A 21364-nucleotide genomic window follows, 5' to 3' on the forward strand; every position below is an offset into this window, starting at 1 on the left:
CCCTCGACCGAATCATAAATACATAATAAACTTTGTATGAAAAACAAACATACTTTATATCGTTTCAAATCAAACAAAACTTGCGACCGTACAAAATCTGTAATATCATGTATAACAATACAACGGCTTATAGAGCTGCTCCCAACTGACACCTTACACACACGACTCTGTCTGCAAAGTCTCTAACATGACTCGGATATCATAACACAAACAAACTTCGGGAACAACCGAGCAAGTGGAGCTCGCCAATCCCGCTGGAACATCTTCTGCTAATATCTTTAGCTCACCTGGGTGTACCTGCGCGGCATGAAACGCAGCCCCCGAAGAAAGGGGGTCAGTACGAAATATGTACTGAGTATGTAAAACAGGAAATCCATTAACAGATAACCTAATGAAAACTACGTAAAAACAAGTATAGAATCTGAGAGTCATAACTTGCCCGAGTAACACTTATCATGTATATACGTACGCCGGTGAGCAAAACATATCATAATCAAGTCAATTCGGAAATCATATGCGAAGTACAGAAAACAAATTTAGTAATCGGAATATCAAAAAGCTTAGCTTATTCTTCTTTCTTTTTGAAATACATTTCTTTCTCACATATATAGAAAATAGATCATATCATAATAGCTGACATTAACCGATGTGGGATTCGCCTAAACCAAATAAGGAATTTTACCTCGCTTAATCGGGTTTGCCCCACCACCGGCTCCGAAACCAATAGATCATATTTCAGCATACATATATATCATATTGTCACATCAGATGGAATCATCATATTACCATATCGTCAGATTGTCACATTATCAGACTATCGCATCATCGAATGACTTCATTATATCATCAAATCAAACAGCATTATCATATCATATATCCTACGCGGTCCATACTCGGGACCCCATTCGGAACGTGGTCGCCCTCCCCGCCTGGGCGCCACAACTCATCACTTAAGTTTTCATATCTCCCGCATCTCCGGCACACATCATATCATATCATATCGAATCATATCATAATTCAAAACTCATCATACTTCGTATCATATCATATATCGACGCTCATCATACTGCTCATCATACTTCGCATTGTGCGTACGATAGTACCGGCCTCGGGACTCGGCGAAGAGAATAACAAAAATGTGCACGAGCAGAATCGGGGATCTATATGCCATTCAAACATTCATACGTACTTAACGGAATAGTCGACAATTTATCTTTCACAATCCAATAGCATTAATCATAGCAACCTCTTCGGTGATATTACGGGAAACATATCAAATAAAACTTTATCAATCATAGTTATGTCTCAAAATCATATGCATACGGATTCTCATTTCATACATTTACACGGACTTAATGGAATAATCGACAAATTATCATTTATAGCGATGGTATCGAATGTGTCAAGTCTCTCCCGTATATTATCCGAGCCTTATCAAATAGAACTTTAGGCATCATAGTCGCGTACGTAATCATGTATATACGAATCTTTATTTCAAATCTAACAGATAAGTGAGTAATCATGCTCGGAAGCGTATTATTAGCCATATTAAGTTATACTAGCAAGGAACATACAACGGAACGTCTCAGTGGGCCCACGGCAAGTACCCTGCCCGAGTCCCCCATGAATGTCGGGGGATGTTATACATTAGGAACCTCCCACGAGCGTTTCGGAGCGATCCGAGCTCATATGTGAAAGATACTTCGACGTTCGTAGTTTCTTTATGAACATAATCTTTGCACATTCATATTCAATCATACGGCATAGAAACCATAATTTGACTACACATGTACGCAAGGATGTCAAGTTAAGCAAATAAGAATCAATGGACATGCCCGGATCGCTGGAGTAGAGTTACCTCCTGGGAGCATATCACGGCCTATTCATACCAAGACATGCCAAAGAAAGAAAGGTGAGCTTTACATACCTGGCCGCCCCTCGAACTAATCCAAATCTTGCGTCGGCTTCACGATCTACAATAATGTCATTAGACACCCAACATTAGCCATAAGCATTAGAGAACCCAATTTCAAGCCGTCACTTTATCTACCGGCAGCACTTCCCCTATAAATCCAACCACCCCGAGAATTCAACTCGGCCAAATCACAACAACCAAACCAACAATCACAATAGTAATATCGATAGGCAATTCAAGATGTCCAAACCAACATCCAATCTTGCCTGAAGCCTTCCAACTCAACTAGAACAATAACAACACACTTTTCTCCTCCAAATTCACCAACTATATCATCAATTCTATATATTAACAACATTATTTCTCTAAATTCAAGAACTACATTAAAATCACATTACATTCCAAATCAGCCCATAACAATCTTATCTTCAATTTAAGTGATCAAACCTTCATTCTACGTCATAGAATTCATAACGACGACAATCAAAACTCTAGATAACATTGATTCATTTCTTACACACCAAACAGCCCCTACACGACCCAACATCAACATATATTATCTCATGAGTTTCATGCATTTTCTATACATTACAACCACACACAAGCATGCTAAATTCAATCAATTAATCACTCACTCTACACACACATATCACACGGCCACACACCTACACCCACACGGCTACACTTCAACCTTCCCTCTTCCATGAATTTCATTCATTTTCATACTTCACAACATACACAAATCACTCATAACATATGAAAAATGAGATTGAATCATACCTCTTCCACTGTGCCAAGGTTGTTCTTGCAAAACAAATGGTTTCCTTCTCCCAACAACTACTCCACATGATAAAGAACCTTCCATTTAGTCACAAACTAGAAGAAAAATAATTTTTTTCCATGATCAATTTCAAAGAGCAGTCCGGCCAGCCCTTGGCCGTGGCTCTCTCTCTCTCTCTTTTCTTTCTTTTTCTTTTCTTGAATTTTCTAGAGGAACAAATGATGAAGTGTTGTGTCTCCTCCTCATGACTTGCTCCTATATATATATAAATATATGCACATGACCATGCACATGTACAAGCATACATGGCCGGCCATGTGCTCTCTTTTGTTTTTTTTTCTTCTTTCTTTCCTCCAATTTTCTTCAAATTTCTAGAGTTTTCTAAATGACAAAAGATGAATTCTGCCTTGTCATCTTTATCCACAATATATTTTTGGCCACCAAAGCATAAGGTGAACACATGTTTTATTGCATGGCTTGCAACAAGTGGTCAAGGCACAAGTGGGACCCACGGCCACATTGGCTTTCCAAAAATTCATGAACTAATAGAATCTTCTAAATTTCACATTTGCCCTCAATATTCCATGTCCATAATATTTACAAGCGACTTACGCATTCAAACAAAACCGAAAAAAATGGCCTTGCCCTTAACTTCCCGCGATTGTCTTAATATATTCCGACGTACAAAATGCGGGATATAGCAGTAACATAGGTTACAGTCCGTAACACTGGATCGTAACGTGTACCAAAATTCCAGTGAGGGTCTGATTTTTGAGGTTGGGTTACGGTGACCTGTTATGGGCCGTAGCATGTGTTACGGTCCGTAACGATGAACCGTCCTTTAGTCCAAGTTACGAGATGGTGATTTTTCCAAACCACACTCGTTATGGTATGAATGACGGTCCGTAACACATGTTACGGTCCGTCCCATGTAGCGCAGTGCTGGGTTCTCTGAACTGAAACATATTTTCGATTCCAACACTCTCCTTCTTGGGTTTCTAACCTCCTAAGTCATGAATATGGTTTAGTGCAGATTTAAGAGATGTTACAATATCTCCCCTTTGGGATCATTCATCCTCGAATGATGGGTCGTGGTTAAGATTGGGACTGGACATGGCTTGAATACACGAACATGAAGGAAACATAACATGAAGCATGGGACATGAAATCACGTGATTACATAGAAACATGAATACAAAAGCATGAGACATGAGCGTTGGATACATGACATGAGCGTGAAACATGAGACATGACATGGACTATGGAAATCTACCTTGAGCGTTCTCTGCTTGCTCTTTAAACAAAAATGGGTAATTGGATTTCATATCTTCCTCGGCTTCGTATGTAGCTTCTTCAACTTTCTGAATTCTCTATAACACTTTTATTGAGGCCACTTCCTTAGTTCCCAACTTGCGAACTTGACGATCAAGAATGGCTACGGCGATCTCCTCATATGTCAAACCATCCTTAACTATTATAGTATCAGCAGGAACAACCAACGACGGGTCTCCTACACACTTTCTCAACATGGACACATGAAACACTGGATGTACAACAACCAATTCTTGTGGCAACTCAAGTTCATAAGCTGCTAGATTGAACTTTCGCAGAATTCTGTAAGGTCCAATATATCTGGGACTGAGTTTGCCTTTCTTGCCAAATCTCATAACACCCTTCATGGGTGAGACTTTAAGAAACACCCAATCATTAACTTGAAATTCTAAGTCCCTTTGCCTCAAATCTATGTAAGACTTCTGGCTAATCTGAGTCGTTTTCATACGCTCCTGAATTAACTTGACTTTCTCTATAGCCTGATAGACAAAATCTGGCCCTAACAATTCTGCTTCACCAACTTCAAACCAACCAATCGGTGACCTACACCTTCTCCCATACAGAGCTTCAAACGGTGCCGTCCTAATGATAGCATGATAACTGTTATTATAAGAAAACTCAATAAGGGGTAAATGATCATTCCAATTACCTTTGAAATCTAGGACATATGCTCTCACCATATCCTCAAGAATCTGAATAGTACGCTCCGCCCGGCCATTTGTCCGCGGGATGAAAAGTTCAGGCCGAGGTTCACATTGGTACCCAATCCTTTCTGAAAGGATTCAAGAAATTCACTGTGAATTGAGCACCACGAACTGAAATAATAGACACTGGGGTCCCATGCAATCTGACAATTTCATTAACATATAACTTGGTGTAATCCTCTACTGAATCTGTGGTCTTGACTGGCAAAAAGTGTACCGACTTAGTAAGCCGGTCAACGATTACCCAAATAGAGTCATACCTCCTAGATGAATGAGGTAGACCTGATACAAAGTCCGTATTGATCATTTCCCATTTCCAGACAGAAATATCAATATTCTGAGTCAAGCTACCAGGCCTCTGGTATTCGCTTTTTCACTTGCTGACATTTCGGACACTTAGCTACAAAATCTGCTACATTCTTCTTCATATCATTCCACCAATAAATCTCCATAAGATCGTGACACATCTTAGTGGAGCCTGGGTGAACGGAATACCTGGAGGTGTGAGCTTCTGACATGATTCACTCTCTGAGCCCATCTATATTTGGAACACATAATCTGCCTCGGTATCTCAAGGTGTCATCATCTCCCCCTTGTTCAAAAGTCGTTGTCTTATGCTTGTGAATCCCCTCTCTCAGTTCCATTAAGTAGGGATCACTAAATTGTTTCTCCTTGACTTCAATGACTAAAGAGGAAAGAGCTCTATTCTGAACAGCTGCGCCGCCATCCTCGGAGTCCAAAAGTCAAACTCCAAGATTGGCCAAATAGTGAACTTTCTTGGTCATAACTCTCTTAGCTGCATCAACATGGGCTAAACTCACCATGGAACGCCAACTAAGAGCATCGACTACAATATTCGCTTTCCCAAGATACTAGAGAATATCCACATCATAATCCTTAAGCAATTCGAGCCATCTCCTCTGCCTAAGATTCAGCTCCCTTTGCTTGAAGATATACTGCAGGCTTTTATAATCTGTGAAAATATCAACATGCACTCCATACAAATAATGACGCCATAGATTAAGTGCAAAAACCACGGCTGCCAACTCTAAATCATGAGTTGGATAGTTTTTTTTGTGAACCTTGAGCTGACGAGATGCATAAGCTACAACCTTACCATGCTGCATTAAGATACATCCGAGACCAACTCCCGAAGCATCACAATAAAACACAAACCCTTCGGTTCCTTCTGGTAGTGTCAAAACTGGAGCAGAAGTTAGTCTCTTCTTCAACTCTTCAAAGCTTCGCTCACAAGCATCTGACCATTGAAACTTAACCTTTTTCTAAGTCAACTTAGTCAACGGAGCAAAAATAGAGGAAAATCCTTTTACGAATTGTCTATAATAGCCTGCCAGACCCAATGAACTTCTTATATCAGAAACTGAGGTGGGTCTGGGCAAACTCCTTATCGCATTAATCTTCTAGGAATCAACTTTAACAACTTCACCTGAGGTCACATGGCCTAAGAATGCCGCTGACTTAAGCCAAAACTCATACTTTGAGAATTTTACAAAAAGTTCGCGATCTTTAAGAGTCTGTAACACTATTCCGAGATGTTCTGCATAATCAGCCTCACTACAGGAATACACCAAAATATCATCAATGAAGACAATGACGAATAAATCGAGATAAGGCTTGAAGACCCTATTCATAAGACACATGAGAGTAGCTGGAGCATTTGTCAACTCGAAAGACATAACAAGAAAATGACCATAACGGGTTCTGAAAGTGGTCTTCGGACTATCAATTTTCTTAATCTTTAACTGATGGTAGCCTGATCTGAGGCCAATCTTGGAATAACATTTCGAAGTTGGTTAAATAAGTCATCTATCGAAGAGGGTACCTGTTCTTAATGGTGACCGTGTTCAACTGTCAGTAGTCAATAAATATGCATAAGGAACCATCCTTCTTTCGGATAAACAAAATCGGCGCACCCCAAGGTGAAACACTAGGCCTAATAAATTCCTTGTCAAGAAGATCATTCAACTGGGCTTTTAACTTTTTTAACTCTACTGGAGCCATTTTGTATGGAAGAATAGATATCAACTTAGTGCTAGGAAGTAGATTAATTCCAAAGTCAATCTCCCTGTCAGGAAGGACTCCTGAAAGATCTTCAGGAAAGACCTCTGGAAACTCATTTACAATTGGGACGGACTTGAGAGTTGAAGTCTGGGCATCTGAATCCTTGACTCGAACTAAGTGGTAGATATAACCCTTGGAAATTATTTTTCTGGCTCTTAGGTAAGAAATAAATCTACCCCGGAGTACTACTGAGTTATCCTCCCATTCTATGACTAGCTCATTAGGGAACTCGAATCTTACAACTTTGGTTCTACAACATACCGTGGCATAACATGAAGCTAACCCATACATACCTATGATTACATCAATGTCTACCATCTCTAACTCCTCCAAGTCAGCTATGGTTTAGCGGTGATAGACTAAAGCTGGGCAACCCCTATAAATACGCCTAGCTATGACTAACTCACCCATTAGGGTGGACACCTCAAAGTGTTCATGCAATTTCTCTGGTTCAATTCTAAATTTCTTAGCAATAAACGGGTTATATAAGATAAGATGGATCCTGGGTCAATAAGGGTATAGACATGAAAAGCGAAAAATGTTAGCGTACCTATGACAACATCTACTCTAGCCTCTGTATCCTGATGACCTGTCAATGCATACAAACGGTTCTAACCACCTCTTGTATTACCAGACCTTGTCGTTCCACGCCCCTGTTGGGCTTGATTGTGATGAAGAGCTGTTGAATTTATGGACTGCGACACGTTACCTCCAGTACCTTGGCTAACTGACGGACAATCTCTCTGAAAATGAACCCTCTGGCCATAACCATAGCATATATCCATACCCATACGACACTCACCTGGGTGTCTATTACCACACTTGCCGCATATTGGATTGGTATAACTCGACTGACCTATACTAGCCTGAGAGTAAGAACTTGATGGCCTGAAATTCTGCTTCTTGTCATTTCGGAACTTAGGGACTGGGGCACTTGCTGTGGATGGAGCAGGTCCTGCTGACCTGTTCTTAAAGAACTTTCTATTTCCGTTCCCACTAAATTAACCTGTAGATTTGGCCCTCTTGTTGAATTCTCTATCTTTCCCTTTTTGTAAGGCTTCCTCTTCCTTCAGCCTCGTCTCATTTCCTTGTACAAAAGCAACTATCTTAGATAGTCATCCCCCCATTATGTGCAGCAATATTGGCCCCATCATACAAATGGGAATCAAAACCTCCAACAAACCTCCTCACTCTTTCCCTCATGTCCGGTACCATATGTGGAGCATGCTTAGCTAGATTGACAAATTCCAAATAGTAGTCCTGAACTGACCTGCCATTCTGCTTAAGCTTCAAGAATTGCTCAGCCTTAGCTTCTTTGACCTCTATTGGCATGAAGTGGTCTACGAATACGCTTGCAAATTCATCCCATGTAGCATCAGGTGCATCCTCACCTCGGGATAATTCTCAAGATTCATACCAAGTGTTAGCAATGCTCTGCAGCTGATGAGCTCCAAAAGTAGTTGCTTCGATTTTCGTAACTATCATAATCCTAAAGATTTTCTGAAGAGCATCAATGTAGTCCTGAGGGTCTTCTCTTTCTCTGTCCTCGTGAAGACTGGGGGATTCATCCTGATAAAGTCCTTAGTCTTAGAAGACTCTCCATTATTCCCTGAATTTGACCCAGATTCCTGACATTGGGCCTGAGCTGCTACCAGTTGTGTGAGCATGTTGATAGCACTTCGAACATCCCCATTCGAATCACTAAGAGGTGTAACTGTGGGAGCAGTTGGAGCTGTTGTTTGTGTTGGAACGGTCTCTTCGTGAGCAGCACCCACGGTAGCCCTCTGATTGGTGGCTGTGGCCCTTCTGGTGTATTTTTGTTTCGCAGGCATTTTCTGAAAATACGTACACGTACTAATTAGAGAGGCATCCTAAGAGTACTACATGATCTAGAGTATGAAAGAAGTGTAACACTCCTAAATGTCCTGGTGGTCAACTGTTTATACGTATGGGGCCCTCACACATATAAAAGTGACCCCATTGGGCACGGTTTCATAGACTCCCTAAGGACACTTAAGCCTAGGCTCTGATACCAAGCTTTGTCATATCCCGAACCATGGACTGGGCGTAACACGACATTCGGTACCATACTCCATGTGACCGAGCAAACCATATGGCTTGCTGAATCATCATGAGATGTATCATAAATAGAATGAGACATGGATGCATAGTGAGCCTTTGTAAAACATAGTAAGTCACAATATTAAATTGAAATACTTGTTTGAATCATAAATGCGGATAATATCATAAAGGAACCCAAATGGCTAACCGACTCTGAAAGTCTGACCTGACATAGCTGAATTGTCTAGTCTATAAAACCTCTAACATAAGTCTGAACATAGAAAACATACTCGCTGGGACAAAGACCCCAGCATACCTTTAAATGCATAGCTAATAACGAAAAGATAACTGACTATACCCTGAAGAAGATGGAGCTTACCAATAAGCTGGTAAGTTTATTGAAGTCCTACTAAACGGTATGCGTCGTCTCAGAACCGCACCCGCATCGTGAAACGCAGCCCCAGCAATAAAAGGGGGACGCCAAAGACATTGAATGTACCGGTATGTAAAGCACCCGAATGAAATAACATGGGACATGGAATAACATGATAAGAAGTGAAAATCAAGGATGGATACATGAACATGAGCATGATATATATATATATATATATATACATATATATATATATATATATATATATATATATATATAATGTATATATATACATATACATGAATAAAATATATCGTATATATATATATATGTGGGAGAGCATTAGTATAACCGACATGTAACTACCACGTTGGCACGTTTGATCTCTGCTCGATTAGCTAAGCCATCTCGTACCTTCTTTAGGGGTACAAGACATGAACATGACATAAATGGATCCAAATCCATCAATGGGGAAAACATGAAGGAATCGTCTTAACTGGATGGAGCGATCCTTATCCTACGGTGGCAAACGTAGTTTCAGGCTGTCTGAGCCTTCTCCGTAGTCTATGCAACTCCTAAAAACATGAACATGATATAATTGGCTAAGAAGCCCGTGATTTTTGTGAAATAACTTGTAATCATGGTTTCATGAAGCATGACTTATATTTAGCATATGTGTATCTTGTATCATGGCATGAGAGTAATTGTATAATATAAATGCATGAAAACTTGTAGACATGTAGGATATTCATGAAATATGCATTTTTACTTATAAACATGCATGCAAGAACCTATGGAATACAAGATATGGGTTTTCCTGGATTACAGACCAATTCTCAATAATCATAATGAAATATCAAGAACACAATGAAGAATTACAAACAATTTCATGCATATTATAATCATGGGACATGGGCCTAGGGTTATCATGATCATGGTCATGGTCAAAACCCTAGTTTTTGTAAAGCTTCATACTTTATGGAAGGAGAGGTGTGGGGAAGAACAATGATGCTCCCATACGTAGATAGTAACCCTACAAATCTGGTAATGCTCCAAACTTGTATTAAAAATCTATTCTTGGAAGAAGAATTCTAATCCTTAGCCTTGAATTCCTTTAGGTGGGTTTTCTTGAAAACCCTATGTTAAAAACATGAAATTTCTACTTAGGATTCATGGGAAATTGATGGAATTCACTTAGGATGGTCTTAAAGAGCTTACCTTGATGCTTGGAGAAGTTGAGAAGTGAGAACTTTCCTGTTAGGGCTTGAGAGGAATGAGACTTATGAAATAAAACTGAAATTTTCGTCTTTTAATTGTCTCAGTCGCGGCACTGTTATGGACCGTGTTACGATCCGTAACATAGGTTACGGTCCGTAACAGTGAACCGTAACGTGTGCCAAAATTCCAGTGAGGGTATGATTTTTGTGGTTGGGTTACGGTGACCTGTTACGGGCCATAACATATGTTACGGCCCGTAAAGATGAACCGTCCTTTAGTCCAAGTTACGAGATGGTGATTTTTCGAAACCACACCCATTGCGGCTTGAATGACGGTCCGTAACACACGTTATGGTCCGTCCCTTGTAGCATAACGCTGGGTTCTCTGAACGGAAATATATTTTCGATTCCAACACTTTCCTTCTTGGGTTTCTAACCTCATGAGTCATGAATATAGTTTAGTACAGATTTACGAGATTTTACAGAAGCATACAAGAGCATCTAAGTAAAACTATCTAGACATAAAAGTCCAAAAAAGTAAATATCTATCTTAGAATGGAAATTGTAAAGACAGAAGATAGAGGAGTCTCGGGGAAGCGGGCTCATCAGATGCTCACCCGGACACTCGTATGCCTGGCCTCAGGATCACTAGCGAGGGTTAGAAATAGAGCCTGTCACGAGCTCCGCACTCAAAAAAGAGTACAGCACGGTAGTATCAATACAAACACTATGTACTAATAGGTACCATAGGCCGACAACAGTTAGATAAAATATAAAAAGAAAGGAACTAGAGAATAGACATGCTCACAATCAAGTACAACCACAACATAATCCAAGAATAAATAATGCAAGTGACAGGAACATCAAGGCAGAATCAATATAATATGTAAATGAAGAAATGAGTGCATATGCAATGTAATGATATGCACTGGCCAAATGTCTGTCTCCATACACACATGCCATGGACGGATAACCTCCACGTCTTGATACTCACGAACCATGGGGGACCCCTATGAAGTTCATGCACTCATCACTCCGTACACAGCCCAAATATGACTTCCACAATACCAACCACTCCGAACATAGCACAGAGGTGGTTCCATATCACTAGCCATTCCGCACACAGCCCAGAGATGGCTACTATATCAAGTACGTCCAAAGAATCTTGGATGTTTCTTTCTCACTTATCATCATCAGCACCAATCACATGTCATATCAATGTATCATGGATATGAGTAAGAATGTAATGGACAATATCAATATCATGTGAAATCATATCAAATCCCAATTGTGCCACAGATAGATACATATCACAATATGAATATCAAATCAAGTTCTTTCCTCTATCCGTGATAATGTCAAGATAAGTCAGAAACAATCGTATCACAACCACAATATGGAAAATAAGTAAAAAATCAAATATCACACATATGACAACAAGCCAATACACAACAAGAGGCGACAAGCCCGCAAATCGACAACAATACCAGCCTAAGTAATCCACCCCAACTTTATACCCGAAGGCATAACAAACTTTCTCCGTCAATAACTAACTCTACATATGCTTTGCTAACCGGAGTCTAATCAAAAGGTAACCCTTAACCTACGTCGTAGTCGAGCTGGAGCCATGAACAATCAGATTGAGCCTTGCCCTTCCGAAGAGCCTCCGAACACTCAAAGTCTAGCCATTATTGAATTTGTGAGTTAGAAACGAGAAACGGTGGTACCCATATTGCTAGACATTTGTTCGAATCAAATCAACCAAGTAAAGGAGGGAAAATGAGCCCATAAGGGTAAAACAGATATTTCAAAGATAGAATTGGTTACCCAACATTCTAGAAATTCAATTCTACTCTCTAGTTGTTAATTTAGCTCGAGTATTGATCAATTTCATCAGTCAAAGCAAAACCCATAATTTAGGCATAAACCCTAGCTTTTCTATATTTCAATTTCTCAACTATTATGGAAAATTCAAGCCTACTGGTTACTAACTAATCAAATTCCATGCTTAGATTAGTCAAATCCATCAGATAATATCATATTGGAAGACTAAAATTCAAATAAAAAAGTAAAGTTCAAGACTCTTAGTTTTCTATATTTCCACCATTGATTCAAGCTTAGGAAATGTAATTAATGGATATCAAGGTTAGAGAGACTTATCCCAAGAAGAATCCAACAAGAACAACTTCAAATCACATTAGAGACATTTAAAAGAAATAATTTTGGGAAAGGGAAATGAGGTGTTACACTTTGCATTTAATGACATTCTGAATCAGCGATTTCTATCGCACCGGAAATGGTTTCGCTCTAGCGGTGCACATCCGCGCCAACAGAACACCGTCCACTAGAGCGGATTCCCATGGAATCCTTAAGTCCCAAACTCGTAAACTAAGCCTCGCCAAGGCGGGTCCGCTGTGGCACACCCAGTTTCGTTGGGGCGAGACATCAGACACCAGAAACGTTATGGTTTTTCACCAAGCTCTTCTCAAAACACGACAATCACATGAGACCTCCCACATCCAAACCAAACATGTATACACACATAAAAACACGTTACGGACTTACTCATGATCTCGGAATTCCCAACGTAGGTCTATTTGACATGGTCAACACCCATTGGCCAAAAACCAACTTTCCAACCAATAACTCAAAATGTTTTCAAGTGTCTCAGGTACCGAACTGAACATTCCACAGAGTTATAATCGACCCTGCAGACCTCTAAAAATTGACTAATCTTTGAAAAAGGTCCATTTACTCAAAAGTCAACTATCGATCAACCATTTTTCACTCTAAGGTTCTATTTCTCATAAGTCATGATAAAAATATCCTATTACCTCGGGAGCCATGCCACCCATCCTGACGGGTCAAAATCATACTAATTAGGATCATGGTAGGGCCAACAGGGGTAAACAGGTCAAAAGCACTATAACGACTAAACAGGTCGTTACATCAGATACCAATTGAAAAATTGTTTATCCTCGAACGACAAAGAAAGGAATGGGGAAATGTACCTTAGACAGTAAACAACTGAGGATATCTAGTACGCATATCAAACTCGGTCTCCCATGTGGCCACTTCGACAGGACGGTGCTTCCATTGCACCTTAACTGAAGCTATCTCTTTTGACCTCAACTATCTCACTTGCCTATCTAAGATCGCTATAGGCTGCTCCTCATAACACAGGTTCTCATCAACTAACACAGAGTCCTAATGAATGATATAAGTGCAGTCTAAATGGTACCGCTTCAGCATAGAAATATGAAACACCGAATGAACACCAGACACTGGGGATGCAGATTGCTGCAGCCATGGTCCTATGGATTGATGGGATTCCAGTCCCTGTTGGTGCTTTGAGGCTCGTTGTAGGCCCGATAATGTGTCACCACGAAAACTAGAGGGCCGCAACGGGCACCCGAGCCTTACTTGTCAGGCACCACTATGAAATATATCCATAATCATACAATCCAACATAAGTGGGACAGGAAGGCCGCCGTGAGACATCTGAATAAGCATATAGAAAACTCAATAAGAAATGACCCCAACATGATATACATGAGATGTACTTGCCTACGAGGTCGACATAAACATCCATACAAAAGATTTACATACATAACATCTGTCTACAAGACTCTAAAGAGTACATAAACATCATAAGGTCAGGACAGGGCCCCGGTATGCCCACAACATATACATATAAATATCCATACTGACCCAAAAGGCTACTCTAGAGGTGCAATAACACTGTCTGTTGAAGTGGTAACCTACTGGGAGAAATGTCAACCTGTTTAATAGGACCTCCGGGCATAAAATGCAGCGTGCCCAGGCAAAGGGATGTCAATACGAATAAAGCTGTCAAGACCCAAAACGATGAGTCATGACGAGTGCCTAAGCTATACTTGTCAGACACTCCTAAGAATGCATTCATAACGTAGACGTGAATAAAGGTAGGCCACATAGACCTCCAGATAACATTCTACTATCTTATATGGAAAGCAAACTGAATGGAAGTAGCGCTTATAAAGATCAACTGAATATAAACATGCTGACATCAAAGTGCGAGCCGACATTGCTACCATGAACAACCATACCACAAAATGGAAGCCGACAAGGCCACATAATATCCCCGCTACATACAACTGTCTACAGACCTCTATAAGAGTGCATCACTGTAGAAAGTACGGGACAGGGCCCCGTCGTACCGCAATGTACATAAAAATGTCGTACAAAAAATAAGACAGCAACTCCGGATCAAGTGGAGCGCCAACAACTAATGAGTGGAGATCCTACTGAGCGGGACCGTCGCTGTCTACCCGAACTGCGCATGTGCATGAACGCAGACCCCCCAAGTAATATAGGAGTTAGTACAAATAATGTACCGAGTATGTAAGGCATGAAAAGAATATATATGAGGCATAAAGGAAACATGAGACATAAGAATCGACCTGTAAGACTGAATATCTTTGTAAGTCATGAAATACTTATCGTTATGAATATGCGTATATAATCTTTATATCACTGTATACCTTTGAGAATCATGAAATATGTAAGTATCTTGCTTATGCATATGAAACATGAGGTCGTATGTATTCATATGAAACTCTCGGAGTGACATAAAGTCCTGCTACTTCCGATAAAAAACTTTGAGCTAAAATCATCAATATACGTAACCTCAAGACCCATGAACAGAAGGAACAATCATTAAAGGGATATAGGAACATCAAATATTAGAGTACTCCTAATTCTTCTAAGAGTAGAGTGATATGAAAGTCTATTCATTTTTTCATTCGTTTATATCATAAGGATCATGCCAAAATGAAAAAAGGATAGCCTTAACATACCTTGTCGCCTACCTATACGTCCAACGTCTACTTCCCGAGCTTGTAACTCTACAAACAAGGCAACATACACCATAATCAAACCATATTCAACTCTTACAATCCATTCTAAATGAGTAGGTAACTTAACGAAATTCGGGCAGCATTTCCCCTATATTTCTTACTCCAATCCAACTCAAAATTCAGCCAAAACAACCTCATAATATCAACAACAATATACATACAAGATAACCCATCAAAATAATCCCAAATGATCCTATAATCTTACCAAACAAAATCTGCAAGCATACTGTTTCAGTTTCACTTTCTAGTTTCAAGTTAATCGTGTTTACTTTACCAATTCCTTCCGTAAACACCTACATATCAATAGCCACATCATGAACATCATATCCTTGTTATTAACCATGATTTCCATCCATAACAACCCAACAACACAACTTCAAAACTGTCCAACAATATCATCTCATCCTTCTTCCAAGTCGTTTTACTTTCTTTTGCTTCGACAATACCACAAACATCAAGAAATTCTTAAACATAATCAAGAACACATTAACCTTACCTTTAACAACAACTCCTCCTCAAAACCCTTTCTTGGATTTGCTCATAATAGCCCACAATCTACTTACAATATCATAGAAGTCTTCTTCTTTTTCTCCTTTACTTTTGATGGAAGATTTAGGGTTGAATTCCTTATTATTTGCTAAAGGATCTTGGATATATGTTAGAGAGGGTCTTGGAGAGATTGTGGAAGAAGTTTGGGTGGGTTGGTGGCCTCCTCAAGTGGGTCCTTATGGGGCTACCTGCGCAGTCTCGCAAAAATACGAATATCTCTTACTCCGATGCCGTATGGACGAATGGTTTAATGCGTTGGAAAATAGACTCGTAGACCTTCAATTTGATAGGTGAATCACCTCGTAACTCTAAGTATATCGAGAGAAAAGCTCAGTAACATTATACCTAAATTTCAGCAAAATTTATGAACGTAACTTGCGATACTTTTTGCTGACTTTTATTTCATAACTTGCTTGAATTCAAAACTTAAGATATGAATATTATATGATTCAAGTACCTTAAAACATGAACTCCTTATCACATTAAGAACTCCTAGTTTAACCCCTAAAGTGCAGGTTATAACACTGATTCGCTTAACCCCAAAACCTTATGGCACATGCTTAACAATTGATAAAAGTCTTTTTTAACCTTATAGGGTTTCCATGGTCTCTCCGGGCTTACATTAGTTTACTTATGAAACAAATGGCATAAAAACTTATGAGGTGTAACAAGGATAAATAACATACGACGAATCTTAACGTACAAAACTACGAGGTGTGACATCCTTCCCCCCTTAGAAATATTCATCCTTGAATGTTTAGCTTATATGAGCCTTTAAAAATTTCGACAGATTTTGGTTTATAGCCAAACCACTACAATTTTGTCACACAGTAGCCCAACAACACGATGCTACATAGGGCTATATCAAACAATAATAACCATTGCGCCACACGACCAAAAGAAATAACTGTAAGTACATCATATACCAGAAGCCTGGATCTCCTTGGGAAGTGGAAACAAGTGTGGGTATCTGGACCTCATATTATCCTTAGCTTCCCAAGCCATCTCCTCAACATTCCTGTTACTCCAGAGTACCTTAACTGAAGGTATATCCTTAGTTTGTAATCGTCTAACTTGTCTATCTAATATAGCCACTGGGGTTTTCTCGTACGAGAACTGCTTAGTAACCAGAAAATCATCTAGTGGCACAACTCTCTAGGGATATCTGATGCACTTACCGAGCATAGATACATGGAAGACTGGGTGTACGGACTTTAAATCAGAAGGTAACCCTAGCTCATATGCTACCTTGCCCACTCTGCAAGCAACTCTATATGGTCCAATGTATCGAGGATTGAGCTTACATTTCTTACCGATTCTCATAACTCCCTTCATCGGCGATACCTTAAGGAAAACCTAATCATCTACCTGGAACTCTCAATTGCGTCGTCGATTATCCGCATAGCACTTCTGACATTTCTGAGCTGCTAATAATCTTCCTGAATAAGCTTAAACTTCTCAATTGCTTGCTGTATCAGATCTTGTCCCACTAACTTGTTTTCTCCAACATCAAACCACCCAATAGGTGACCTACACTTCCAACCATATAGAGCCTTATAAGGAGGAGTCTGAATGCTGGAATGATAACTATTAATATGCAAACTCAATATGCGGTAAATGATCATTCCAGCTACCACTGAAATCAATCACACAAGCTCATAACATGTCCTCAAGTGTCTAAATGGTACACTCAGCCTGTCCATCTGTTTGGGAATGAAATGCTGTACTAAGACTCACTTGAGTCCCCAACCCTTTTTGAAAAAATCTTCTAAAATTAACTGTAAATTGCACACCTCTATCTGAGATAATAGATATAGGAATACCATACAGTCGTGCTATTTCCTTAATATAGAGTTTTGCATAATCTTCTACTGAATAAGTAGTCTTGACAGGTAGAAAATGGGTTGTTTTGTAAGCCTATCAACAACCACCCATATCGAATCGAACTTACGCTGAGTATCTGCTTAGGCTTTGTGATGAAATCTATAGTAATTGCCTCCCATTTCCAAGTCAGAATCTCAATAGCCTGCAATAATCCACAAGGATTCTGATGCTCAATCTTAACCTGCTGACAGTTAGGACACGAAACTATGAATTCTGCCATATCTTTTTTCATTCTGCCACACCAGTATATTTCCCTGATATCATGGTATATCTTTATTGCTCTAGATGAATAGAAAAGTGAGAGTAATGAGCTTCTCCCATAACCTGCAGACGTAGTTTTGCAACATTAGGAATGCATAATCTACCTTGATACCTGAGAACTCCATCTCTTGTTGTCTCAAACGACATCTTTTCCTTCTAAGGAGTAGTATCTCTATAGTAAGCTAACATAGGATATTCATACTGGTGTTCCTTCACCTCAGCTAGTAAAGAGGATGCTGCAGTCCTGGACCGTAATCCTAGTATCACCTGAATCTAGTAGTTGTGAGCTATTTCCCTCTTCTCTGGCTGAAAACATGATAGACTACCAATAGACTTACGGCTAAGAGCGTCAGCTGCTATATTCGCCTTCCCAAGATGATATAGAATTTCAACATCATAATCTTTCAACAGCTCTAACAATCATCTCTGGCACAAATTCAACTTCTTCTGCTTAAAGATATACTGGAGACTCTGATGATCGGTATAGATATCAACATGAACACCGTATAGATAATGCCTCAACATCTTCAGGACATGAATTACCGCAGCTAACTCAAGATCATGGTTCGGGTAATTCTTCTCGTGCTTTCTCCATTGCCTACAAGCATAGGCAACAATCTTACCATGCTGCATCAACATACAACCCAACGCAACACCTGAAGTGTCACAATAAATCACATAGCCATCTGTTCCCTGCGGAAGAGCCTGGAATCGGTGTTAAGTGGCTTATCTTTCGATTATCAAGAAACTCGCTCACAAGCATCGTTCACCGAAACTTAGCCGACAAGATCAACTTTTTCAATAAGAAATAAAGAGAAGAAAATCCCTCTACGAACCTCCTGTAATAACCTTCCAGACCCAGAAAACTACGTACTTTCGTCAGTGTCGTGGGTCTTGGCCAAGTCTTCACATCTTTAATCTTCTGAATATTAACTCTAATTCCTTCATCTGAAATAATATGACTAAGAAAAGCCACAGAGTTCAACTAGAACTCACATTAGAGAATTTCGGATACAACTCTCTATCCCAAAGAGCTCTAAGCACCACACATAAGTGATCTACATGCTCAGCCTCTGATTGTGAGTAAACCAGAATATCATCTATAAATACGATCATAAACAGATCTAGAAAATGTCTGAACACACGGTTCATCAAATCCATGAATACAGCTGGAGCATTAGTCAACCTAGATGACATAACAGAGAACTCATAATGTCTGTATCTAGTCCTGAAGGTCGTCATCAGAATATTTTTTTTGCTCACCCTAACCTGATGGTATCCCGATCTCAAATCTATCTTTGAAAAGCATTTGGCACCCTATAATTGATCAAATAAATCATCGATCCTCGGCAGTGGATACTTATTCTTTATTGTTACCTTATTTAATTACCGACAGTCAGTACACATCCTCAAGCAACCATCTTTCTTTCTCACGAATAATATTGGTGCTCCTCATGGCGATAATGCACTAGGCCTAATAAAGCCCTTCTCAAGCAAATCGCTTAACTGTTCCTTCAATTACTTCAGCTCTGTAGGTGCCATTCTATAAGAAGGAATGGATATCGGCTGAGTATATGGTAATAAGTCAATAGCAAAATCAATCTTCCGCTCTGGCGAAAGGCTTGGTAGCTCATCCAGAAACTCATTAACCGCAGGAATGGATAGAAGGGTCGATGATTCTTCTTTCACATATTGAACTCAAATCATATGATAGATATATCCTTTTTTGATCATCTTACTTCCCTCAAGATAGGAGATAAACCTACCTTTTAGCGAAGCAGTATTACCCTTCCACTCTAAAGCTAGCTCACCTGGAAACTAAAATTGAACCATCTTCATTCTACAATCAACGTTAGCATAACAAGAAGCTAACCAATCCATAACCATAATGACATCAAAGTCTACCATATCAAACTCAATCAAATCTACTATAGTATGGCGATTACAGACTACGACTACACAACCTCTATATACTCATCTAGCTATCACTAGGTCTCTAACTGGTGTAGACACCTCAAAAGGCTTAATTGACTCAGGCTCTATCCTAAACTTACCAGCTATGAATGGCATGACGTACGATAAGGTGAAAATTGGGTCAATCAATGCATATACATCATAGGAGGAGACTGATAATATACCTGTAACAACATCAGGAGATGACTCGTGATCCTGTCGACCAGCTAGTGCATAGATACAATTCTGAGAACCGCTCGAGCTAGACGCTCCACCTCTACCTCTACCACGACCTGTTGGTGCCTATGAAACCTGCCCTGGAGGGCGTACAGATGAAGAAGAACCAACTACAGATCGTACTGGCTGAACCGTACCTCTACTCCAATAGTCGGACAATCTCGCATTATATGGCCGGGATAGCCACAAGTATAACAAACATCAGAGCCCAAACGACACTGTCCAGCATGCAACTTACCACACAGAGTACAACATTATAATGGGGGCCTCATCTGACCAGAATCCCTCCTGTACTGTGAACCGAGAGCCCTAGAACTCTGACTAGGTCCTGAATAAGTAGATCGGTCAAACCTCATGCCTGAGAACTGAGGAGGCACACGGGCTGCTGGATGGGCTGGATATCTAAAATACTTCTACCTTTGACCTCCTCTAAACTCACTAGTAACATTTAAAGATCTGGCCATTTTACAATGGCCCCGGTCATGCTCACGGTCCGTTTGCGTGTCGCTTAAGCTCCTCAAGTTTTTGTGCATATGTACGTATACGAGAAATGTCCATGCTTGTCTGGAGTGCAACTGTCATACAATCATCAATCAGATGTGGCCCTAAGCCAACCACAAACCGGTGAACTCAGTCCTCTATATCAGCCACCACAGCTGGGCATATTTAGCCAAAAAATCAAAAAGTAAACTATACTCTCAGACAGTCATGCTCTCCTGCCTGATGTTCAAGAACCTATCTACATGAGACCATCAAATCTGTGGCAGCAAGTAATGGAAAATAAAAGCCTCTAAAAAATCTCGCCAAACCACTGAGGAGCATCCTTCCCTCTAGATAACTCCCAAGTCTCATACCACTATATCGCAACATCACGAAATCTATAAAAAGCCAACTCCACTGACTAAGTCTCACTAGCATGTATTACCCTCAACATCCTCTGTACCCTATCGATAAAGTCCTAGGGATCCTCATTCTACTTCAAACTAAAGAACTCTGGAGGGTCCAAATCAAGGAAATCTTTTACCCTAGCACTAACTGCTCGGTTCACATAGTCGACACCAACCCCCGGCCGAGCACGAGCGGCACATTAACTCCGGTCAACAACTTAACGGCATCT

The 21364-nt window shown here is 40.0% G+C and overlaps 1 protein-coding gene across 1 annotated transcript; it reads right to left on the reverse strand.

Annotated features, from left to right (window-relative positions):
* Positions 1 to 17339: 17339 nt before the first annotated feature.
* On the reverse strand, positions 17340 to 20603 carry LOC132061185 (uncharacterized). The gene is made up of 7 exons (XM_059454042.1): positions 20525 to 20603; positions 19824 to 19868; positions 19580 to 19736; positions 19054 to 19243; positions 18681 to 18762; positions 17864 to 18120; positions 17340 to 17480 (listed from the first exon to the last, which is right to left on the reverse strand). Exons 1-7 carry the CDS (start codon positions 20601 to 20603, stop codon positions 17340 to 17342), a joined length of 951 nt encoding a protein of 316 aa, XP_059310025.1.
* Positions 20604 to 21364: the final 761 nt, after the last annotated feature.

The sequence above is a fragment of the Lycium ferocissimum genome, chromosome 6, assembly GCF_029784015.1.
Source record: "Lycium ferocissimum isolate CSIRO_LF1 chromosome 6, AGI_CSIRO_Lferr_CH_V1, whole genome shotgun sequence".
NCBI lineage: Eukaryota > Viridiplantae > Streptophyta > Magnoliopsida > Solanales > Solanaceae > Lycium > Lycium ferocissimum.

Coding starts and splice junctions, on each gene's coding strand:
- LOC132061185 (XM_059454042.1), bottom strand. CDS start 20,603: ATGAGGTTTGACCGATCTACTTATTCAGGACCTAGTCAGAGTTCTAGG. Junction 19,244..19,579: donor ATGGCACCTACAGAGCTGAA/GTAATTGAAGGA, acceptor TATGTCATCTAG/GTTGACTAATGCTCCAGCTG. Junction 18,763..19,053: donor TGTATCCGAAATTCTCTAAT/GTGAGTTCTAGT, acceptor CACCGATTCCAG/GCTCTTCCGCAGGGAACAGA.